General features: G+C 39.2%; 1 protein-coding gene, 2 long non-coding RNA genes and 1 pseudogene across 9 annotated transcripts in view; 2 read left to right on the plus strand and 2 right to left on the minus strand.

Moving 5' to 3' along the window:
• The window catches only part of LOC146488716 (ephrin type-A receptor 7-like), a 148,988-nt gene extending 124,099 nt beyond the window's left edge, over window positions 1–24,889 (plus strand). For 5 of the 6 annotated variants that reach the window (XM_085113101.1, XM_085113109.1, XM_085113124.1 and 2 more), the window contains 3 exons: window positions 23,590–23,665; window positions 24,092–24,191; window positions 24,526–24,889. In XM_085113101.1, the coding sequence (XP_084969227.1) occupies window positions 23,590–23,665; window positions 24,092–24,191; window positions 24,526–24,588 (239 nt within the window). In that variant the 3' untranslated portion in view covers window positions 24,589–24,889. The remainder of the gene's footprint in view (window positions 1–23,589; window positions 23,666–24,091; window positions 24,192–24,525) is intronic. The other variant, XM_085113139.1, reaches the window with a different exon arrangement.
• Window positions 1–26,110, minus strand: part of LOC146488719 (uncharacterized) — a 159,299-nt gene that overhangs the window by 109,393 nt on the left and 23,796 nt on the right. The gene's annotated exons all lie outside the window — the stretch shown is intronic.
• Window positions 3,210–5,226, minus strand: LOC146488723 (uncharacterized). Its single transcript, XR_014865314.1, has 2 exons — window positions 4,830–5,226; window positions 3,210–3,914 (listed from the first exon to the last, which is right to left on the minus strand). It is a non-coding gene; the product is annotated as an uncharacterized LOC146488723 (long non-coding RNA).
• On the plus strand, window positions 7,530–23,508 carry LOC146488724 (uncharacterized; annotated as a pseudogene). Its single transcript, XR_014865117.1, has 14 exons — window positions 7,530–7,541; window positions 8,549–8,708; window positions 9,744–9,916; window positions 11,083–14,347; window positions 16,509–16,717; window positions 17,837–17,906; window positions 18,220–18,325; window positions 18,425–18,477; window positions 19,437–19,667; window positions 19,842–19,952; window positions 20,123–20,307; window positions 20,854–20,973; window positions 22,176–22,246; window positions 23,439–23,508. The product of XR_014865117.1 is annotated as an uncharacterized LOC146488724 (transcript).

Raw genomic sequence — 26,110 nt, forward strand, 5'->3', positions numbered from 1 at the left:
AAGATTAGTTCCTACCCTTTGTGACCATCTAGACCATCTTTGTAATGAAAACTGTTTCAAGAACAAATCCATCGTAATTGTGCTTTCTCCACTCAAGATCAACGTGCTTATCGACGATCAATTAAAAACACTTAAGTCAACCGGAATAAGCTGTACCAGTTTTCGCCTTTGATGGTAACTGTATTGAAGATACTGTAATTTACAGGCAGGGAAATGTCACATCATTTTTGTGCACCCCAAGGTAAAGGTAGCAACAGACAGTGCAGAGAGTTTTTGTTGTCGAAGCTTTATCAGAAAAATTTTGTGGTCGTTGTTGTAGATGAGGCACAATAGAGTTACTGATTGGCATCTTGGTGTTAAATTTCGCATTGGAAAGTCAAATGGTTCATGTCATATTTTCATTTGCAAAGTTTCAGAAATTGTGGTCTACCAGTGATACGTAAAAATTATTTCTTCTCTTTGTAGTCTTTCAGCTGATTTGGTCACACAAATTCTCCTTCTTCCATAAGTTAATGGTTTAAATTTCCAAACCAAATGGATTGTGTAAATGCGGCAGGTTTCTTTTACAGGCCAAAGGACACAACTCAAGGTCACTGTAATAATATAATTTTATATGAACCAGCTAAACAGGGCCTCCTCCTACCTACAACAACTGTCCACTCCTATAACACCAGAAATTCTGCCAAGCTTAATTTCCACCGACCACAAGTTAGAACTAACATAGGCAAATTTACTCTTAAGTACTCTGCTTCTGTCATATGGGAAACTGTCCCCATGGCATTGAAAAAAACAAAAACTTTTAACAGGTTTAAGAAACTTTATAAGGCCCACCTGATCTCTTGTCAATCAAATAATATATGTTCTGTTTATTAAAATATTAATGATCAAATATAATAGTATGTAACTATCTAATAATAATCATAGAGTTAAAAATAATAATAATAATAATAATAATAATAATAATAATAATAATAATAATTGTCTGCTTATATTTTGATATTTGTTGTCGCTGCTGTTGCTGCTGATGATGTGTTGTCCTTTTCCTTTCTTTTTGTTTGTTGTTGTTGTTGTTTGTTTGTTTGTATGTTGTTTTTTTGCTTTTTTTTTGTTTTTATTTATTTACTGTTTTGTTCTTCTTCTTAAGCTTGTCCTGTTTAGATTTCTTGCTCGGTTCAGTATATCTCGAACATACCTTAATTTACACAAATGTAATTCTCTCTTGTACATCCTAGGCTCTACAAACATTTCCTGCATTTTCTAATATCTCAATAAAGCTCAGTGTCATTTCTTTGTTTACTTAAAAGTAGGTGGTGGTCAGCTAGAAAGCCTTTGCTACTTTGACCACCACACACATTTTATAATTTGTACTGTATTTATTTTTATCTTGTAATCATTTGTTGTAATACTTTTCTTTCTATGTTAATGTTGTGTAAATAGTGTGAAATAAATGAACCATGAACCATCCTAGCCCTAACACCATGCTGCTGTCTTGGTTATATACCAGCAAACCAGAAAGACCTGTCCGTGTAAATAGTAGGCGCCCAATTATGTCCAACATTAAAATACCGAGTACACCCTTGCTGTTTTAAAGGGGGTTTTTTTTTCTCAAAAATGGAAGTTTGAATTTCTTTTGGGAAATGGAGGTACCACATCTGGATTTGAGTACTGACGAATGTTTGGTTACTTGCAACATGTGAGCAAACGGAGCAAGTCCCTATGAGTTTCCCATTAGAGTTTTATTTGGTAGTGATGAGCTTTCCATTTCAGTGGTTCTTGATTCACCTTTATCACATAACACTTGAAAAGTTTTCACCTGAAATTTAGGTTAAGTTTAGGGGACATGCCCCCTCGACTGCTTCTTTGATGACAAGTTAATAAAGGTTATAATTTTACACATAGGAGTCCACAGACTCGAAAATTAGAACCACATAATACACAAGTCCAATAATATTTGACTCTTGATATGAAGAACAAAGGTCATTATCTGCATTTGATTTGCAAGGCACAATGAGCTGCTTAAATAATCATTGTTGTACTGAGCATTGCATTATTTGTACATGCATAGAGGATGATACACTAAGAATAATACAAGGTTCTTTATGTCCAAAGCAGCTATCTTGGTGCTTGGGCACTCACCTCTGATGGGATCCTTGATTTCAGCAAAAAAAAAATAATAACAATAATAATAGGGAAGGTGTGAAGGTCTTTTGGGCTCATAAAAGTAGCAAATGGCAGATAAATAGAAAAGAAATAAAAAATATTTCCACTATTTGTTTTCCTGTGCCTGTCTGTGTGTTCTAATGAACTGTCACCCATTTCTGCAGCAAAACAACAGCTTTCACAGTAAGCTGATCTTCAGTAACCATGAATTCCTAAGTATTCCTTAACCATGGCCTTCCATAGCCAGGAAACAACATTTAATCAAACTGTCAGACACAAACCCACTGCAGAGAAGTGGTGGGGAAAAGAAACTTTGAAAACAGTGTCTGTCTTGGATGAAAATTCCTTGTTGATGCCAATTCCTTGAGCAAAAAAAATTTTCTTGTATTGATATTTGCACCCATGTCAGGTCCTAACTTTTCTTAATATTAAGACCAGCAACACAAAATTATGTTCAAGGACTTTTCACACAAGTACACAAAAAATATCAGAACAGTGAACCTTGAACCTTTAAGCCCCAGTAGTGATCAGTATCAAAATTTCTCCTAATATTTATCAATACACAATCAAGGAGAGGTCATGAGATCACCAGTGGTGAAATTTCTTGATATTTCAACAACTTCCCTATAATGCTACTATGAAAAATGGACATGTAGAGACCAGTAAGGAGAAACTGTATGTTGACACTGAGGCTTAAAGGTTAAAAGCTAATAAATACAGAGCCATATTGTTGGTGATTATCGCAGCTTCTTTTATGCTTCGTCCTTCCACCACCCCATGCGTCAAAAAGGGCTTAGTTACTTGAGAATCCCTTTTTATTCAGCCTTCTCATTATCCATTTTCTGGCAATTATATTGTCTTATTCTAATGGAAAGAATAACAACATCCCAGTGAATGACTACAGTTTTTTCTTAATTAATTGCATCTTTGTTCAGGGGGCACAACTTCAGAGTACAGCAAACGAGGAACACTTTCCTCAGTATTCCCTACAGTGAAGATTGTTGTCATGACAACAACAGCAACAGAAAAACAACCAAACTACAATCATACAAAGTTTGAATATGAAAGATTTATGGAGTACTACAAAGGCCCTCCTATCTTAACACAAAGTAATGTTGACCAGTTTGATTACATATTTTCGCCCATAGCAGATGAACTTATCACCACCAATGTCAAAAATTAAGCCTGTCAGCCTATTATTTACTCATCATTAGTACTGTGTGGATTTGGGGGTGCCTTTTTGGGTGGAAAGCTTGGGGATCACCAGTTCTACCTTACTCCCCAAATTCCGCAAAATGCACTTTTGGCTCAGTCTCATTCTCTACAGACTGACAATGAATATTATTTGCCACAATCTTTGGGAATGGGGTTTGATTCTCACTGTGTTGGAAGGATAATAATTTATTCATTTTGGTCTTCCGCAAACCATGGAAAGTTTTTTCCAAGAAAGTGGAAGAGATGGGAAGCCTGCTACATCAAAACTTTACTTTAACAACAATCATATTGGTGCAAATATTGAAGAAATGCAACCCATCATGACAGATTAGTGTAAATACCCCAGAAATCTGTGCAGGGGAAAATATTTGCTTATAACCACTTTGGTTTTGGCTTTTGTGTGAGAAATGCAGCTGTTGTGATATCTGTTGTCCGAAATGACTGTCATTGCTCTTAATTATATGTTGAGCTGTGTCCAGCTGTTTTAGCCCTTGAAGATATTCACATTACTGATAGGAACTTTAGGAACTTGCTTCTCCCTAGAAATCAGGTGGAAGAAATTAAGGCAGAGTTAACAAGAAATAAAGGAGAAACTGAGGCCAGTGATAACTATTTGTATCAGAGAATGTGTTAAGGATTAACAATGGAAGTAGGAAATGAAATGTGTTTAGTACTTCAAGGACTCCATACTAATGATAAAACAATGGAGAAATTCCCCTATCTTAAAGAAAAGAACAATGGCAAAAAGATTCTAAAAACTATAAGTGATGTCAAATCCAAAGAGGCATGTCCTCCTTTTAAAACTACTTCTTTTCTAAAGCCTATCACAAGCATAGACCTGCAAAACATTAGGTGGTGCAGACATGTAAACCAATGTCCCCATTTTTATTTTAGAGGAAGGCTAGTTTTATATTTTGGATCCAAATTTTTTTTTAACTCAGTAGGTGGGAGAGAGGGGATAAAATTAAACTAACTACACTTACATAAAGAGCCCTAATCGGTTCAGACAAGGTGTTCTCTGTTGTAGTACGGGTTTCATTACTATTATTTTGGCGGTCATAAGCCGGACATTTTTCATTTCTCTTAGCTGAGGGGTGGGAGGGATATTGATCTCACCAGCAGATGGATAATAATATTGTGTGGACACTCTATCAATTTCTCCAAAGTCCTATGAGAGATGTTGTATGGATCTTGAAGGAATAAGCACACTGGTCTGAAAGGACTAATATTATATTATGAAGTCTCTTACTCAAAGTCCAGTTCAATTTATAGAAGGAAAATAGTCTTTTAGCAGAAGACAAAAACTGAAAATATGTTAGCAAATGCGGCGCGCGTGTTCAGGAACTCAAGGTAAAGTATTTTGGGGAAATTAATTTGCGTTTACTAAATAAATAATCATTTTAAAAAAAATCATTTTTTGTCAGGAAATACCAAAAAAAAAATATATGACCTACCTCCATTTTATCCCCAAAAGTAAGCAAGCTTATATCCATCGTGTTGGAAACTTGTGTAATTTGGCAAGGCCGTTTGAACCTTACTGCAAACTCTTTTCGGTTAAAGTCGCTGTTGTCTTCCAAAAAAAAGAATTTCTCACTGTTCTCTCCCCACACAAAGGGCATGTATGTATTAAAACGTCGCATGACAATCTTAATCGGAGCGAAAACTTTTCCGTGTTTTTGTTTCTTCCCCGAACTGAGCGAAAACCAAACACAGAAGGAAAGAGCCAATCACAGAGCAGATTAGAATAAGGCATTGCTTAATTCTGGTAACCAACCAGAAATGGCGTTATATCGAACTTTACCAGATCTCACATTTCGACATTCCCGAACCGACGACTGAGATCGGGGTACGAGATTATCTTAAAGTAACAATGAATTTCTTTCTTCTACGTGAACTTCGGCTTTTAGCGCCCGTATTTGAATCGCGCGCCATTTTGATTTCCGCCTGGGCCCAAGCGGTGAATTTGGCGACAGCACTCTGCGGACGGTTTCTTTTGGTTCTATCTTGTTAGTTGTTGCCTCGAGTGATTTTGGTTTTTCGGTTTATTTTCCTGAAATTCAAAATATTGACGAACAAAAAAGAGTAAGATTGAGCAAACGCCAACAGAGATCCGAAGAAACGAAACCAACATTTTAGTCTGACTGTCGAAGTGAAGGTGGGAGACGAGAACCGCTTAGAAGGTCTTCGCAGTCGCCTGAACCATGCAAAATCACTTCTCGGGATTGATCGTAACACTTCTTCAACTCAAAACGCCGACCTTTTAGAGGTTCTGCTCACTTACTTCGAGTTAGTGAAGCCGTCCGCTGTGACTGCCGCCGCCGAGTCATCTTCTGTAGCATCTACAATTTTTAAGTAAAGAGTAAAGTACAGTAATTTTGTGCATCAATAAAATTTTCTTTTGTCCTTAGTATATAATATTTATTTTGAATACTATCCAATATTTCTTTTGAATACTATCCATTGAAAAGTAGTGGAGCAAGGTAATTAGCGCAATATTTGATCCCTATTTGCCAGTTTTCGTCAATAGCCATTAATGATGCATAATTGTTGTTTTTCCCTTTGCCTATGAAAAACAAACAGATTTGCTGATCGTGTCGAAAGGAAATCTCTCATCTGATTACAGCTCAACAAAGGAAAAGGTTGACTAGTTCGCAAGTATTTGCTCTTCCATATTTGACTTCATTTCAAGACAAGACACTTGCATTGCCGCAACTAAACCAGTCATGGGTGTTTTCTACTTGGGAGGTTTCATACTCTTGGCATTTTTCGCAGTAAGTATTAAACCATTCCTTCAGTGCTGATCATTCATTTCAGATAGTTTCAATCCTGAACCGTCCGAGTACAAGCGAAAACATAACATTAGTTTACTTCACAGTTAAATCTGTCTGGATGCAACAGCACAGACAACAAAGATCAGTTCAAGTTTTCCTTCGTTTCGCCGTGCTTCAACTTTTATTTTACTTCCAGTACATAGCGGCGTCTTCTCGTGAAAACGATGAAACTATTCAATGTTTTACTGTTAGCTTTCATTTCAAGTCGTGTTTTTCCTCGTGTTTCTCGTGAAAACCAGACTATAACGGAACATCCCGTCTTTGATAACTGTTGTCCTTCTGTTTCTAGATCCCTGTCTCTACTTTGAGGAAGCAAGTCTGCCCTGAAGGTAATTTAGTTGCACGTTATTAATTCTAATTGGAAAACTGCACTGAAAATAATCGATTTCAAATATACCCAAAGCCTTTTTTATCTAGATTTAGAGTAACTACAACAATATTCATTTCAATCATCAAATTCCGTTACAAATCGACAACTAGAAGAAACGGGAGAGAAATGCAGTTTTAATGACATCAAGTCGAATCTGCAAAATGGTTCCCCAAATATCAAATTTAACAGCTTCATTCGATAGTGGCTTAAAATAATATATCTGCAACACTTAATAGCTATTAAGAGTATGTTTGAAATTTGCTGTCAGTTTGGTGAAAATGAACGAGTAAGGTTAGGTTGCGCGTAATAAAAGAAGAACATCTTTATTTGTCTGCGAGATGGAGTTTTCTGAACAATTGCAGTACAAACGTTTATTGACAGGAGAAGACAAATCTGAAACATTTTTTAAGCTGATCTACCTCAGTTTTTGCAAAGGAAACGAAATTTTCATGCCACACTCTTATGAAATATTTAAGAATCTTGGGTTCCTATCGGAAGAGATATTTAATTATTAACGTGATAATAGCTAATGGCTGTTTACTAGTTTGCGAAGGCCGTTGTTTTGGTGTACTTTTGTGTGGTTTCGTCAATTATTTACCACTTTAACGCAAGGATTGCAAGTGGAAAAAAATAAAAAGAACCAAGCCCATGTCATTCATACGATTGCGTAAGAAAAAATGTTGTTCTTCGAAACTAGCCCGAAATAGCATAATGACCTAAATCCGGAAAATCAAGATTCATATCTTTAAAAGTGTTGAAAAGCTTCCGTTTTTTACCGCGTTATTTTTAGTTGCCAAATCAAGTTCGCAGATTTTGCTGTGATCAGCTGAAGTATCACAGGTGCTGACTCGATCGTTTAACTATGTATTAAGAATCATTCACCGAGAAAAAAAAAATCGACCATTCTGCCCCCAATACACAAGCGATAAAATACGCACTCAAAGCTTTGAAGCATGGGCGCGTTGGTCAGCCAGGCCCAAGATTTTACTCATACAACTGCTACTACGTCTAAGTAATGTTATGTGCACCACAGCCGGACACGTAAACATCGAAAAAACAACTGTTGGAGAAAAAGGGATCGTGTACCCCCAACCAGTGCTATAGTGCTACCTTCGGGGTTTTAAGGTACGCCGCAAAAAAGAATATCATAAAGAACTGAACTCTTGGCAGGTAAAATTAAACTAAACGGAAGTTGAGACAGCGAGGCTAACCACAGAATGGCGTAAACTCCCCAATCGCTTCCATTTAAACATAACACCGATCGCTGTTCCGTGCCAGCAAAATATTAATTTATGTTTATTACATAGTCTTGGTAAGGATAACAAACGATGAGCAAAAAAAGGTGGGCACGTTCTTTTCAGTAGTCTGCCCAAAGCGCAGTGTTATGTCTAAGGCCTTTAATCTATTCCGCTTCTGCTCTCCTCCTATCCACTCAATTCATCATTAGTCCCATCTGCACCACACTAATGATCGAAAGGATGCAACAGCACAGTTTATTGCATAATATACCTGAATAAATTATTTGTCCTAATGGAAAACTATCATCATCATCATCATCATCACCATCATTGTTCCTTAAATCTTGTATCGTCATCATCACGAACATTGCTCTTTGGCGTGTTAGGCTTGCTTTACTATCCTAGGAAAAATAAAGGACTCCGAGTCATCTACAAACAAACGTGCGTGCCCTTTAAACAGGGCAGCACTGTAAAATTCTGCTCTGTAGCTTTCATTTGTGTAAGATCGCGTCCACAGACTTGAAATTTAATACCAGGCGCCAGCAGTTAACCTCCTTTTATCTCTTATTCTATTTTATTTATTTATTCATTTTTATCGTGGCATGTCTGTAAACTAGTTGGTGCAGTTTTTTAAACTAAACAATGTAGCTAAGCGCATGTTTTGCCACGTTACGCAAAGTTCAATATTTAGTATTCATGCAGTTAATGTATTTATTTCTGTTTTCGTTTGATAGATATATGACGTAGATGATCCTCTGGGGCCTGTGGAGTTGCACTGTCCACACTCGGTTCCTCTAGGATCATGGGTAGAATGCAATGGCTCCTTGATCCGAGGAACCCGAATTAACAACACTTTCTCCTTTGAAAATGGACAATATGAGTCGATATCTTTGAGTGAGTAAATACAGTAATCTTCTAAGTACAATTGAGCCTTGGTAATGCTGACATCTAAAGGACAGACCACAAGAGTGTTTTGTATACGTAGGGTTTTGGCGGGTGATTTACAGACATTAAAAACCGGTTGAAAAAAAAATGTTCTGAACCGAGTTTAAACAATTAAACACAATGATTTATAGTCATTTATATTAATACTCCGTTTATAAGACGTTAATTACAAACTAACAAAAGTAGATAAACAGCAACAGTTCAGTAACGGCTATGTAATGTTTAAAACACGTGCTGCGAGTTTTTTGAACGGCTTCAAAAACATTCATGGAAAGCGTGTGTCAAGAGAGTTTATAACAATGATGCTTTTGTGAACATTGGAAATAGCATACGAGAAAAACATTAGACACCGCATACTAATATGGAGGAGGTTTTATTAGGTTTAAAACCACTGCACATGTTGATTATCGACTATTTGATAGGTCAATGGGTTCATGAATTATTAATGAGTTTTTGAAGCACAGATTCGGTTGTAGATTAAGTGTTCCTAACCACGTACAACTTATTTAGTCTTTGTTTGAAGTCTTTGAACAATTGACCCCATTTGTTTTGTTTGGACTCTAGAGTGTTGTCTTTTTTGTAGAGAGGCATCTGAGTAGACTCTCAAGCCATTCGTCAAAAACGAGAGAAAAACACGCGGAGCTTTGAGCAATCAAAATAAACGCAACAAAACCAATAAAGGCTCCACTTAAGGCACGAAAAATATTCAACTTCTTACAAGGGTGGGAAAATGTGCGAACGTTCTTCTGCTCACAATTGTCGTCCGCAGATATTTGCTTAAAGATTTCGAAAAAGCCAACGTATAACCTAATACAACAAAACAAAATTCAGGGTAAATAAATATAACTTCTTTCACTAATCTTTAAATATAACGCCCTAAAGTCGAGTTAAGCTGCTAGTAGCTTATACATTATAATATCGTGCGGAATAAACGAAAAATACCATTCTACCTTTAAACTGAGGTGTTACATTATCGTTTGTTAGGTTCCCACTATTACAGTGCCGGTCCAAACAATCCCCGTGAAAACAATTCGTTTTCTTTCATCTCGTCGAGTCTCCAGGGAACAATCGTATCTCCAGCATACGAGTTCCGCCATGACGGTAGAGTTACAGAATGGGAATTTGAAGCAGTCAAGACAGGAAACGTAAGATTGCAGGTGCGTCCATCCATCCATCCATCCATCCTTCCTTTCTTCCTTCCTTCTTTCCTTCCTTCCTTCCTTCCTTCCTTCCTTCCTTCCTTCCTTCCTTCCTTCCTTCCTTCCTTCCTTCCTTCCTTCCTTCTTTCCTCCCTCCCTCCCTTCCATCCATCCATCCATCCATCCATCCATCCATCCTTCCTTCCTTCCTTCCTTCCTTCCTTCCTTCCTTCCTTCCTTCCTTCCTTCCTTCCTTCCTTCCTTCCTTCCTTCCTTCCTTCCTCAGTTCCATCCTTCCGCCCTTCTCAGTTCGGCCTTCCTTCCTTCCTTCCTTCTTTCCTTCCTTCCTTCCTTCCTTCCTTCCTTCCTTCCTTCCTTCCTTCCTTCCTTCCTTCCTTCCTCAGTTCCATCCTTCCGCCCTTCTCAGTTCGGTCTTTCTTCCCTTCTTCCTGGACACTAAAGCACGAACAGTTCGTAGGAATCTGCAGATTCCCTACTTAAAGAGCTATCGGCCTCAGAAATACAGACGAGCTGGCGAAGATCGCTGTCATCTATCCCTTATGTACCACAGTTTACAGTAAATTTATTGGACTTTCAGCTTTCAGCTTGCTGGCCGGGAATTCAGAATAGCGGTAGCAATGTCCCACGAAATCCTATGCGCCTCCGGCCTTTGCAGGTTAAATCCAACTTGGGGTCGGTGATGGCGGTTGAGAACAAATATTTACCAAATAAAAAGTCCCTTACGAGTCCACTGAAATGACTTAATATCCTGGGCCCAGTTGTTAAAAGCCCGATTAAGCTAATCCTGGATTAAGGTGAACTTAGGTTCGAGCTTAATTACTAACCAAGAAAGATTCTTCAAAAAGATTCTTGTCCCTCTGTTTTGACTTAGACTTTTCTTTACCGTTAGCTTAAAATTAGCTCTTAGAAACATACTTAACAAGCGAGATAAAAACCTCGATTAACTTTTAACTGTGGATTAGCGTTAATCGGCTTTAACAACCAGGCCCCGGGACGTTCCCCCCCCCCCCCACCTTCGTGGGACAACTATTTAATGGCAATATGTAGCGATTATCAGTCCTACTTGTTTCAATACCGTATGCATGCGATGCAAGGCTAACTTGCTGTTATATGAATGCGTCTTTGTTCCTTTTCAAACCTGACATTTCAATTTCTTTTTTCAGATCTTCCGTCCGCTTTGCATTGCCGGCGAAAGTTATTGCTTTTCGAGCAAGTCTTGTTTGCTTAACAGTGAAACCTGTCATCCCACGAACAAAAACAGATGCAAGTCGTGGGAAATCTTCTGTATTTTTCGCCGTCGTTGCATCACCAACTCTACAGAGACGAAGATCTCGTGTGAGCTTCTGGCGCCGTACCAGACCAATGTACCCCGAGTGGATTACGAACTAATATCGGAAAATCGAATCAATGTCGACACAATCGGCCATCACATCAAGAGTTTGCCGATGGGTGAGCAGCCTTCGGTGAAACAAGGAGATGTACTCGGGTGGATTTCTGAAGGCGGGGAGCTCGCTTTCAAAGTTATAACCCCAGCGGATGGATCAGCGTTTGAGTTCGAATACAGCAGTTTTCCAAAAGTAGGAGAAAAACTGTTGCGTACAAGTAATCCCAGCATGCACCACAGGCATTACATTATGGCGGCACACTATGTACAGGCGGCGGATTTCGTCATACGTCATCTATACAATTCAACTGGGGTAAAATGTGTAACTTCGAACATCACGCAAACAGTACTTGTAACCGTTGATATACCCGTAGGAGACAATATTACCATGACTTGTACTAGTACTGCAAATACGCATGATCCTGTTGTGTTTAATATTCCGTGGCACTCGGGCTCAAACATCACATACATTTGGGACTTTGGTGATGGCAACACTTTGCGTACTAAAATCAAAACAACCAGTTACACGTTTACGTCTTCTGGAACCTATTACGTCACCCTTATTGTTGCGAACTCCGTGAATCAAAGGGTTCTACATGCAGTTATCGCCGTGTTTGATTTAATTCAGGGCTTGCGATTCACGAGGCCAATCGAAGCCAGAGCGGTTGGTTTGGCAACTGAAATCAACTGGAAATCAGCCGAAGGGACCAACCTCACTTATGTTGTGGATTTCGGAGACGGGAGCTCGCGTTATGAAAAGGTTACTGCGCTTGAAGCGAGTCGAAAAGGCTTCATCACTCACACATATGCTTCTGTGGGAAACTACACAGTCACCGTCTTCGCCTTCAATCTGGTTGGGCCGAACATCTCCATAAGCTCTCAGGCTCTGGTTGAAATCCCAGTTGATGAGGTGTATTTCAGTCTCCCAGCTGCGCATGTCACTCTAACCGTTTATTTCGCAGTCGGTGACTCAGTGACTGTCAATCGTATTCTAACTAATGGAACGAATGTCAAGTGCGCGTTTGACTTCAAAGATGGCTCACCCATCACCATCAGCTCAGAATACAGTACAAGTCATGTTTACAATGACACCGGCACGTACAAGATTGAGATTAACTGTTACAATGCCGTGAACTCTGTCAAACGACTTCTCAACGCCACAGTGGAAGTACAGAATCCTGAGACAATCACTGATCTGGTTTTGACTGCTGCACCAACAGTTTTTGGTACGGATTCCGAGATTACTGTGAATATGGCTTCGGGCACCACTTTCTTCTGTACCATAAGCTTTGGAGATGGAGAAGCGCTCCAAATTGACTACTCCCATCTTGGAGAAGTGTTAGCTCACTCCTTTCCAGCAGTCGGCTCTTATAACATCTCAGTGAACTGCCACAATCGTTGGGGGAAAAAAAAATACATACTCGTCCATGACGTGGACATTCCTATAAAACACGTGGTCGTGACAAGCGAGAAGCGATTCATCCGGGTACATGAAAACATTTCTGTTGACGTCACCGTGCAGGAAGGTTCCCGGATCAAATTCAAGTGGGACTTCAACGACGGCAGTACGTACATCGCCTACCGGACGATTGCTGACGTCAACCAACTGGTGTCTCGGTTTCATGCGTTTTCCAACGCGGGGAAATTTCCCGTCAATGTCACAATTTCCAATTCTCTGTCCACAATCTCGGCTGAGTTGCCGTATACTTTAGTAGCAGAGTATCCAGTAGAAAACATTGCTTTAACTACAAGCAGTCCCGTTCGACTCAATCCTGGCCTGGTGTCATTTCGCGTGAGTTTATTAGCCAATGGAACGCCTCCTACGGACGCAGTTTGTGTTTGGGACTTCAATGATGGATCTGGACTCTCAGATAGCAAGCGTCTTGAGATTTCACCCCTTAAACCCCAAGAAGACACCCACACGTTTACACAAGAAGGGATATTTACCTCCTCAGTTAACATTTCAAACCACGTGAGCAGCGTCGTCTTGACAACGGACGTTGATGTTCAGAAACTTATTGGTGTAAGCATAACTGTGGAGCGTATTGAAGACGAGGTGCGGGACGAAGGATTTGGAGAGATGAAAAACTACTTCCGCTCTAAGGAAATCGTGTATTTTAACGTGACATCGCAGCCAAAAGATCTCAATTACGTGTGGGACTTTGGTGATGGTTCTCCACCGAGTACCACCATTACCTCGCACACTTCACACAGTTATAACCGTTCCGAATCGTACAAAGTTAAGGTTACAGTTGACAACATTCTAGCAAAAATACCTGCGACCAAAGACATCATCATACAGAGAGCTGTTGGCAAAATTGCAATAAAGTCCAGTTACCCTACGTACAAGGGCGACCCCACATACTTTACAATCGATATAGAAGATCCTGGCACAGACACATGCCTCATTCTTGATTTTCGTGATTCTTATAAGATGTATTTTGGCCATGAACGTTGTAGGCCGCGTCTGCTGTCACCACAGTACATATTTCACAAGATGGACTCTAACCAGACGCAAGTTAATACGACGCGTGTGTACACCGCTATGGGTACATACCCTGCAACGCTTACCGCCACCAATGTGGTGTCCACGAAGGTGGCAAGCACTCTTGTGAATATTACGGGCAATCCCTGCGATGTTCCCACAGTGAAGATTGCTGGTAATGGATCGGATGCTCCCCCATCCAAAATACAGAAGTCGGAAATCTTGCTATTAAAACACCAAGTAACGTTCAGATGCCCGGTGGCTTCGAGCCTCGTCTTCACATGGAGCGCGTTCGAAGTTACACTTGATGATCCACACAACGAGAGCAAACCCCTGAAATTACCCGTGGACCCAGTCAGAAAGGTAGACCTTCCCGCAACGACAGTCGAGTTGGAGACAGCTGATTTGTTAATTGGTGAACGGAAGCTGCCGTTCGGTCTCATCAAGTTCAACCTTAAACTCGGTTTCATCGGAAGGGATCGGGATTTGTCGGATATCTTCGGCACAAACACCTTGTGGATTGAAGTGAAACGGTCAGAACTGGAGGGTGTTATAAGAGGTAAGCCATACTGACGCCTTCGTGCGGCAAACGTTAGATTAAAAACGTTTGTGAGCAAATTTAATTTGGCGAGTTTATATGCGTTAACTACAATATTGATGTTGAAGAATAATTGAGTTCCTGACCACGGCAACCTAGCCAGCGACGAGAAGCTAAAACCACTGATCTTCTAGCCCTAGAAACGTCGTCGCAAACTAAACCACGAATACGAATACGGAATACGAACGAATTCGAGATTTAATAGAATATTTGAATACGAGCTTTTAGCGAAGTACAAAGAACAGCTATATCCCAGGAGATTTCATTTTACTCTTTGTGAGCGACGAACTTGACGCAGCGTTTTTGAATGATGATAACCAATTAAGCTCTTTCATTATTCCAAAAGACGATATCACCTACGTTTGGAGGACTTGTTTTCGCCACTGCGCCGTTTTCACAAAAACTCGTAGTTAAATGACGACGGCTATCTCGTTTTCCCGCCAAAATTACACTGGTTCACGAGCGAGCACGCGCTCTTTCACTATTGGAAAAACTCGTAGTCGTACTCGTGCTAGATTCTTAAGATCTCTAATTACTGGAATGACAAGTTACTCACACCCTGTGTACTGTATACTGCACGCGTGTCACATATGAATCTAGTAAATGACCTAACTCTCAGTAGCTTAGTAGTTAGAACACCCGAGCGGTGCACAGAAGGTCACGGCTCCAACTTAGGTCTTCTTTTTTGTCGTCTTTCTTTATTTATCGCCATACAGTTGGCAAACTGTTTACAAGAAACTAAAATATCACAGTCTCGATAACTTGATTAAGACTTTTTTCTACTCACAAACCGAGTTTCATTTGACGCGTCAAGTTTGCCAACCATAATTGTTAACTGTTACCACCAGAAAAGAACTGCGGCTTTCAAATTGGCATGTAAGCAAAATATGCAAGTTTGTCATAAGCAAACTGTGTCAACGGTATACTCTTCTAACCTCTTTCCTCAAACATATTGCAACATCATCATCATCATCATCATCATTAAACCAGGTAGCACTCAAGATAACTTCTCCAATTATCTTTAGCACAATAGTATACTATCATCCTCACGTGTTACTTACTATCTTGGTCGCCTCCTGCAATCATTGGTACAGAAACTGACGTGCTTTACGACACTGAGTGCCGAAAATCATGCGACTATCATAGGAAGAGTTGCGATGACGAAGCATGTGACAGTAAAGTCAGCCATCTATCACAGACGGAAGAATTAAACATGACAAATATGACAATGACCAATCTGGCTTCCTTTGTAAACTACACCTGCAAAATTAGCGCCAAGAACAGAGTCAGTAAAGTGGCTGAAATAAATCACGGTGTCAAGGGAAACTTTGCGTTAGTAAACCTAAGGACTAACGGAACTGGTAAGTTATTCGGGTGGTCAAATATCCACGATTCACTGTAGAATAGTAATACTGGCAAGAACGTTTGACACAGGTTAGGCACCGTTATTTTTACTTTAGAACTGTTTTAGGAATCATGATACAATAATGCTCGTATTTAGTGAGTAAAGCAGGAGAATTTCACATCAATTTGTGAAAATTTCATTCTTCTCTATCTCAGAATTTTGCTCAACCCCCCCCCCCCCCCCTCTAAAAAAAGAAAACATGAAAATTGAAAGGTCGCTGGAGTTAATTACTGCTTTATCGCATTAAAAAGGTATCATCACCACCCTTATTATTCGGACTTAATTATATCTTCCTATGTACAGAGTTCTTGTTAATAACCGCTTGTATACTGGCACGGCAGTTTCAAACGTCTCTCTGTGCTATCTCGCTATTAGAGCCGCTGTTTTCAGGTGACTGTCGAAAGTCAACCCTAGTTTACTCTCGCCACTTTCTTAATCATCAAGAACCAAACTCAAAACCACTCGTGCCTTGCTCACACAGAAAATCCCGCATGCCTTTGCTTAGAAATTCTATTTGTTCATTGCGCTGCTTACGTTCGTTGCGTTTGGCGGAGTAATTATCGCTTTACGACGCCCTGTTGAAAACGGCTTTATAAAGTATGTAATTAGCCATTGTTCCGGATCCGAAGTGAAGGAACTTATAAAATAGTTTTAGGTTCAATTTCGGAAGGGAATATCAGCATTGATTAACCATTGCTTTACCAACATTAACCACAGCTCCCGGAAAACCGGAAGTAGCTGCCCTTCTAGCTGAGGATGGCTCTATTGCGCTGTCATGGAAACTGAAATGCAAGAACGGAAAAATTACAGGATACCGTGTGACATACTTCAGAATGGATGACTCCTCTGACACCAAAACCTTGATAACAAAAAACAAAGAAGTGCGGATTAAGAATCTAGTCTCAGGAAAAACTTATGAATTTCGGGTAAGTTGTAAGGTTTTGATAAAGTTGATAATATCCCTGTAAGAGGAACTTCACTTTCTATGTTATCTGAATTATTATTATTATTATTATTATTATTACTATTATTATTATTATTATTATTATTATTATTATTATTATTATTATTATTATTATTATTATTATTATCGTTATCATTATTTCTGTCCTCTTCTTTGAAGCCATTCGTTACCAATACACCCTCTCCAGGCACCATCCCTTCACATGAAAACGAACGGCCCCATCTGTAGTATATGGTTCCTTTTATATAACCCTCGCCCCTAAGGAAAGGCCACCTCAAGCAGATTTAAGGCCTGGGATTGAAGGGTGTTAGAAAAATATGAACCACAGTATCTTCGGTTCGACTGTCTTGAACAGGCTGAAATTTTTACTGAATATAAAACTCGATGTTTTCTTTTGCCTTGACGTCGATAAGTTGAAAAAAAAATGAAAAAATTACGTAAATCGGCGATACGGCAAAGAATTGTCTTTATATAAATAAATGAATTAGCGTTTCTGGTGTAGATTTGAAATATATTCAACATTCTACGTTTGGAATAACTTTCCTCAAAATTTTAAATTGGAGTAATTAGCAATCAATTCAAAGGTTAGATTTTGGACTGAGAAATGACCTTTGTCCTCAAAAATTCATTTTACAGAACAATGGACGATCATTCCAAACGTGAAGAGCTGGAGATATTTAATCTTTATTAGAAAAGCGTTTTTGTTTGATGTTTTCTCTTTAGACCGTCGCGTACCTGTAAACTCTTTTACCACGGAAACGATCACGCGACATGTCATGTGATCTATAGCACTACTTATTATACTTAGAAATGTTAAGGATAATAAGTTCCTTCTATCGGTCAAATTTTGGTTCAGTGTCATTGGCTTTGTTAAAGCTATCTCAAATTAACCATTTTTTTTCTCGTTAAAGCCCTATAGCCAGGCCTTAAAGTGCTTGAGATGTTGTTAATCGAAGTCCACCGCGTCGCCAGAACAATTAAGTCAAACTTGTCCACAGTCTGACAGGCCAATCATTGATTGTATCGTTGGCATTACTTTTCTTTTTTTTTTTTTTTTGCTTTTTTGTTTTTTGCTTTTCAGGTGTTTGCCCTGAACAACTTTGGAACGGGACCTCCGGGTGTAAAAACGTTTAAAATTCCAAGTGGTCCAGGTTGGCTTACTTTTATTAGTGGCTACTGCATTGCAACTACATTTAACGATATATTTTTCTGTAAATACCATACTACCGTTTCATGTTGGCCTCATACCAGCGTCTACGTCAATTCGTCCCTTTTGAGGTCGGGAATAGAATATACACCTGAATATAGCTGTATTGATTTTGACATATTTAGACCTTCTTAATTAAGTACCTTCAATAAATATAAACGTAGGTAAAGAAGACCTTGGTAAACAATCTTAATGAAAAATATCTCGATTAATTTGGTCTTAATCCTTTTGTGAATTTGCAAAAGGATCTTCTTCAGGTAATTCTCCGTCTAACCCTGCCACTGTTATTGCCATTTCTGTGGTGTCTGAAGTTATTACTTTGATTGTGCTGACCTTGCTTGGTACATGCATCTATCGACAAAGGTAATAATGCACATGTTTTGTTTCAGTTAGAGGTCTTATTGAAAGTGCAGATCAATCCATCAGAGCTCTTTAGGATAACCTCTCCTTTTTTCTTGGCAGAAAAGCGCAAGCCAGATTAGAGAAAAGATTGGGGGATTTGCAAGCTGCACAAGGTAAACCGGAGCGTTGCATGTTGAAATGGTCGACAGCGTACTTTGCAGAAGTAGTTGAAACGTGCGCAAGTGTCATAATGACATCAGTGTTTACGGGTTAGAGACTGTTGTGAGTGTTTTGTTTACAAATATACGCACGCGCTGACCGTACAATGAACGAGAAATTTTCAATACTGCACGAAGCCTTCTTAGGCCGAGTGCAGTATTGAAAATTTCGAGTTCATTGTACAGTCAGCAAGTGCGTGTATTTGTAAACAAAACCCGAACTAACAGTCTCTAACCCTTTGAATAAACGATCTGAGTTCACTGCACGTGATTCACGTTCAAGGGAAAACAGAAAACGATAACAATTATTATGACAAGACAATTTTAATAAATAAAAAATCCGTAAATACGTACAGGTGTATTTCAATAATAAGCAAATTACAATTCACAAATACCCTGTACACAAGTCACTGATGATTTGAGAGATTTCCTCTTCTCCAACCTGTGCAAACCTCGAAGCCATTTGCAATAACGCACGATTTTCATGAGTTATCGCTAACACTGCACTTTCTGAATGTGGTGTCGTGACGTAAATGAAAATCACGTGATCGATTTTAACCAATGGGCGCGCGCGTATTTTGATAGAGAACTCAGATCGTATATTAAATCGTGATATTGCACGAGGATTAGTGGTCTGGATACAAACTCTACAATGACAAAAAAAAATGGTCTCATTTAAATCTTTTGCGCTCGAACATTAGGTCTTTTGGTCGATTAATCTAGAATTATTAAAACAAGTACATTAGCACGAAATCGGGTCATGTAAAAATAGACTCCTTGCTTTCTCAACAAGCCTGTAAAACGCAAAAAAATAAAATAACCTAAATAAATATATAAATAAATAACGCCTGTTCTGCAGGCTTGTTGTTTGCTCGTTCTCATTATTTCTGACATCACAATTGCATCATTTCAAGTGAATATTCCTATTGAACCAGAAGAGATTCACGTGGACGTTGTCACGCCTGGAACAAATTCGGATGACAACGTGCATCAAACTGCCGAGTACATGGATATTAGTAATATTCACTCATTCGAACTGGAACGAGATGATATCAAGTTTGTGAGGCTACTAGGAAGCGGCAACTTTGGTGAAGTTTTTAAAGCGACCATGGGTAACGACACTGTGGCTGTGAAATCCCTTAAAGGTGAGACATTTACACCTGTTTAAAAAATTTGTCGCTTTTGAATGTACCGCCGTTTTAGTAGACACGCAATTAACATACTTGGAAGAAGTGTTTCTCTGACCAATGGACTGCCATTGAATCTCTCCCCCTCCCCCACTAATAATTTTGTTTTATTTTCCTCTTATGTCAATAAAGATACTGCCACTCCTAAAGACAAAGTTGACATGGTTGCAGAATTGAATGTGATGAAAAGCCTCAAGCCTCATCCTCACGTCTTAAAGCTCATTGGATGCTGTAGTCTTGGTGGTAAGTCATTTCGTGAAACTGTTTGTTAACGTCGTCAGCGTACTTTCCTGTAATATTTGGTTAAACTTCTTCCCCTGGCAAACTGCTTATTTTATCAATCCTGCAGCATTTGCCTGCAGCAAACAAGCCTGCAGCATCTCAAACTCCCCTGACTCATTATGCGTCAACAGGCCCTCTTCTGATTGTACTAGAGTATCTGCCGTAGGGCGATTTACTTGGGTATCTAAGAAAGAGCAGAGGTCACTCAGACAGTTATAATTCAGGAGAGAACCCTACATCAAGGCTTACTGCGAAAGATCTTTTATCATTCGCTTGGATGATAGCCGATGGGATGAATTATCTGGCCAAAATGAAGGTAAGATGCCACCATTTCGAAGTCTTAACGATAAGCTTGAGAAGATAATCGTTTTGTTGTTGTCATCATTATCATCTTCATCATCATCGTCATCGTGAATTTAGATGAGTAGGATGTGTATTGTGCTTAATATACTTTCAAATTTTATAGCTAGTTAAAACTAAACAAACAAGAGGTTTTCTCTTTAAACAGTACATAGCCGTTACATACTGTTAATAGACCATATCCCTATTCTCGGTATTGAACTGGAACTAGTTTGCACACGAGGCTTGTGCGGCGGTATTTTTTTCACATGGAAATATATATATATACTCATTTTTTTTTAGTATATTCCTTCGCAAGAGCCTCCGTTCCAAGCAAGATCTACCTCCATACCGAGAATACAAATATGATCTATTACTGTATTAGTGACTGAGCTTGACATTTGCAGTATTCTCCAGCCGGCTCAACTCACCCACCACGTTTCATAAGCCAACTTAACGCGACCACTTCTCCCTTCCAAAACATTCTCTTTTATGTAATATGCCATCATTTTTTCGTATTTAGATTGTCCATCGTGATTTGGCTTCTCGTAACATTCTGGTTGGTGAAAACAATGTCTGTAAAATTTCAGACTTTGGACTTGCTCGTGACGTGAATGCCGATATCTATGTGCGAACGTCCCAGGTACCGTTGGGTTTTCATGCCACTTTAAATAGTTGGGTACAGTGTTATAATCGTCTCCCTACGTACCTATGTGAAATGATTGTTATCTGTGACCTACATAAGAAGTTAGGCCACGTTACGTCTTCTCCAGTGTAGGCAATGATGGGGAATATTTGAAATGTTTATCAAATTGCTTACACAGTACTACTTTGTACCAATTCATTCACATAGTAGGCGAATCTTTGTTGAAATTGCCTCATTAACATATGCTTAAACTCTGAATATTGAAAGGACAGAACAGTTTCAGTTTTCTCTGAAAATTTGAGCCCAATACATGGACTGGTTTCGGAGAAATTCTCTTCTAAAAACTCGAAATTTTACATAGAATGTATGGCTCATTAACTTTTTTGCCACACAGCGATTTCGAAGCTTTTGATGGCTGATATTTCCTTCAATATTGCTTGCAAAGAGCTGAAAATTGCACAAATTGCTCAACTTAATCAGCTCTTTCAACTCTTGCATTTAGTTCATATATACGGCCACGGCTTCTATGAGTTAAGGCGTATGCTAATGAGGAATAATTTAAACAATGACGTCAGCCAGGAAGATTCGCCTATAACGGCTAATTGGAGAGAAACACTCTCGAACACAGCAATCTTACACCATTAAACACTGTCACAAAGCAACTGCGACGTGATCTCGTAAAGGTAACTAAACGTGACGAAAGAAAATGGTTAACGTAAGGTGCTTAAAGACTGGCTCATAACGTCTTTAAACCAAAAATCTATTCCTTCCTAAATAGGAAGCCAATTAGTTTGTTGTTGTTGTTGATCCATTGGGTTTTTTTTCCCCATGATTATCACCATAATTATTATTACGTTGAAAACGAAATCATGAACATCATGCCGAATGACAGCCCATGGACATGTTCATCTTTCATCTGATCTTTCTCACATCCTAGTGTAGATCAACAATTGGACTATATAGTCGTGATAGAAGATCCACAAATAATAAATCGCTCCCCCCCCCCCTGTTTTGTTTTTGTTTTTTTGTTTTTTTTTTGGAATGTTATGAACTGTATTTCTACCATGTGTGTTTATATATAGTCTGGCAAGACTGACACAGGACAGCGAAGTATTATTGTAACCAATCTAACGATCGATTGTTATTATGATTATGATTATAATAATTAGATATTTTTCGTTATAATTTTTCCTTCGAAGGCCCGACTTCCAGTCAAGTGGATGCCCCCTGAATCTCTATTCCGTGGTGAATCCAGCACTATGAGTGACGTGTATGTAACTTTAATTTATACCATACAATGGTTATCACTATCTGTCGCCCCTATAGTACCGATGATTGGAATGTAATACAAATGCATCTTTGAAAAGCGTTGAAAAGGGACGACTGGAGGTGGCTGTTCCAGCCAGAAAGACGAAGAGAACAGTTGTCTAAAACTCTCAAATAGGCTGAAGTACAAAACCCTGGCAATTTGAAAACTAACGTCTTAATTAAGTTTTAATAGAATGTTAATAATCATCCTTTATCGACTTGAAAGTAGTTTGTTTTTAGCTCCGCGTAGTGCTGGTACACAACACTGCAAAACAGTCCATTTCCCTTGTTTTTCTTAAGATTAACGAACGGCACGGCGCGTTTGGCACGACTCAAAACGCAAAATATTTACTTGTTGTATATTTCAGTTGCCGAAGGTACTGACTGAAAGGCTTAGTAAGGTTTTGTATGAGGCACGTGTGAGGTGTGACATTTAACGGTTAAGCCTGGTTTACACGTCCGACGCAAGCATAAGTATAAGCACAAGCACAAGCATAAGGATGTTTACACGTGCGATGAGCATAAGCATAACGTGACATACGCAAGCGCATAAGGAAACAATTTTGGCGCAATCGCGCGGCCGGGCCGCCTTTTTGGCGCGAGATTTGATTCCAACAAAATGGCAACGCATGAGTAACTAGATTGTACGCTGACAACTAGTCACCGTTTTTCAGTTTCCTTTCCTTAATTGCGCTTGTGCTTATGCTTGCGTCGTCCCGGTTTACACGTACGACGCAACGAAGTAAGCATAAGCACAAGCACAAGAGAATGGAAATCGTTCCATTCTCTTGTGCTTGTGCTCATGCTTGCGTCGTTGCGTCGTCCGTGTAAACCGGGACGACGTAAGCATAAGCACAAGCGCAAGCGCAAGGCGCTTATGCTTGCGTCGCACCGGTTTACACGTAGGTTTCTTGTGCTTATGCTTATGCTTGCGTCGTACGTGTTAACCAGGCTTTAGTTTCCTCTTATATTTGACTCAGCTTGAAATTTCGCAACTTGTAACACTAATTAATCCACACTACTGCACACCTAATGGTACTACAGATCCATTTCTTAGTTCTATACTTATCCAAAGGCATCGTGATGATACATTTTTCTTAACGCTCGTCGTAGAAAAGTTCTAAAAGTGTTTCGTTTTTTTCTGTCCGTCACAGGTGGTCATATGGCATTGTCTTGTGGGAGGTATTCACAATCGGTAAATGAAGATTATTTCTCAATATATGAAACAGGAAAAAAACAAAAGCCCATTTTAGCACAATCTACAACTGAAGTAACTAGACCAGAGTGATGCTGTTTCTATTTCACTAAAGGCTAAACAAGTAGCATCTTTGCTGAAAAGAAGATATCGCATGCCACGACCAATCCATATTTCTGAGGAACTGTAAGTCATTTGAGCTGTACGGTAGATGTCATATTTCTCAGGTTAGCAGCATGTCTAAAAATAATAAGAGTTCCGACTGACTGACTGACCGACAGACGGATGACCCCTTGACCGATCGACCGACCGACCGACTGATTGACTGACTGACTCCCTGATCAACCTACTGAAGGATCGACTGACTCAAAAAAACCGACTGATTGACCGTTTGGGTGATTGACTGGTTAGCTCATTGATTGTTGGGTAACTGACTGATTTTTAACCTCTCAATTTCCACTGAAAACTGCGGCATAACCTTAGTGTCCAAAATAACAAGAATTCCATCTTGTCTGATCACGAAGTCGAAGAAACGAAATAGGTTGTGTTAAAACAAGTATCGTTATCATAGCATCGAGTAGGATTTCTCATGAAAATTTGATCTGTTTTCAGGTTTTCCATCATGTCGGAATGCTGGTCGGAGAAACCAGAAGATCGCCCTACATTCCAGTGGATCTGCGCAGCCGTGAAGAGACTGATAAGTGATCAGAAGGTATGAGGAATGATTTGTGGGTACACGGTACATAATACTCAAATAAATCAAGATCGAAGACCTTTCAGTTCAATTCAATATAATATAGCTTGGACTTGTGTCCGTTTGTTTGTTTTGTAAGTTGTGTGAGTGCGTCTGTTTTGTTTGCACTACTTTTAATTAAATATAAACAGAAAATAGTGAGGTCTGGTATCAGATTTGAATTGGTGTTCTAATGCGGATCGCTTAACCAATTGATCTCCTTGAAAGTAAGATGCTATTGCAAATTTCAAACATTTGAGCAACTTAGGGATATCAGTAATTTATGAACTTTATTTCTACTTTTATCCAACAGAATTACGTCAACCTTGATGTCTACAATGATGAGGATTACGTCAACTTTGATATGTTCGATTGAACTGCCGAGACCATTTATACAGCTGTTTCAATTTCGAGGTTTTTTTTTTAGTGATTGTCGGAAACCCTACATTTACCAGACTCAGTTATGGCTCACTCCTCACAGGAAATAAATCAAATGTTTATGGTATTTTCAGCAATCCTGTAACACTGGAAACCGTGAACATACGGCCGAATTGCAAAAGCTTTACAGCTACCTACACTACCTGTCGATCTTTTCGCATAAGCTCGAAGCTTTAAAATCCGACAGCCTAGTTGAATAGCTGTATAAAGGTATAATAAGACCGACGAGTCTGCGAAGAAAATAGCCTAATAAGATAGTGGTAAAACGAAGATAGCTCTGTGCATTTTTTGGTATTGTAGAGACCTGTTCCTGCTTAGCTTAAAGGGGCAATATTACACTTTTAGCGCCACTTTGAACAACCAAAAATATATTTTTATTAACAGTGTCGCTTTAATTACCCAGCAGCGCAATTGAATAAGCCTGAGTATGTCAGTTGTCTATCCAACATTAAAATAGCATTTCATTCAGAGGTGTCTGTTAGAAAATTGGAAAACCATAATATGTTTTTAAGTGTTTTGACTATGTGTTCCTTTAAATGTATCTATTTCATTACGTCTTTAGTTCAGTGGACCTTGTTTAAGTTTATAGGTAATTCTCTTGGCTTATTATGGTAAACCTGCAATTTATATTTAGCAGTAACATCAATTCCGAGAGCCAGCGAGACTTATTGCTTGGTTAGTGCTTGGTATTAACAGTGAAGCTAACGTTTCTACAGGTACCGTATTTATCCGATTAACTGCCCTGGCCGGTTATTTAATTTTGGGCCTATGAAGGTGGGCATTTATTCGACGGTGGACGCTTATTATTTTTCGAAATATTTTCAGCCAGCAAGGACATTTTTAGAGAAGGAAGAAAAAACAAGTTTAGTTCGCTTCAAGAAGACGAAACAAAGTGCAAAAGCTAAGATAAACAATATAAAAGTTCATTGACTACCGTAAGTAAAACCAATTTTGGAACAAAACTCAGTGACAACTGACGCTCCTCTTGATTCACTTTTGTCTAGTACAGAAATATTTTTTGTTGGAAAGGGGTGAGGTGTGCGTTTATTTGAGTGAGGGCGCTTATTAACTTTTTGGAATTTCAGGGTGGGCGCTTATTCGAGGGAGGGCGCTCATTAACTTTTTGGGATTTCAGGGTGGGCGCTTATTTGAGGTGGGCGGTTAATCGAATAAAAACGGTGTGCCTCTCAGTATGCTATACAACCAATAGGTTAGGGTTAGCTTAGTGTAGTGAAGAAAATAAAAGAGTCAGGTCACATGACCTTAAAATATCCAAATATTAAGATTGTAATCAATGGAACTGCCACTGGGCCTCTCAGCTCACGTGAGCTGATATGTTGAAAGCGGCCTCCCCGCGCTGTCCTGGGGGAGAAAGTGAGTCCCGATAGATATATCCGTCCGTTGGCTTCTAATTGTTAGAGCTTGATTTTTTAATGAGTTTATGGACGTTATCTAATAAC

Source organism: Pavona decussata, unplaced genomic scaffold (genome assembly GCF_977016875.1).
Source record: "Pavona decussata unplaced genomic scaffold, jaPavDecu1.1 SCAFFOLD_8, whole genome shotgun sequence".
In the NCBI taxonomy this organism is placed as follows: domain Eukaryota; kingdom Metazoa; phylum Cnidaria; class Anthozoa; order Scleractinia; family Agariciidae; genus Pavona; species Pavona decussata.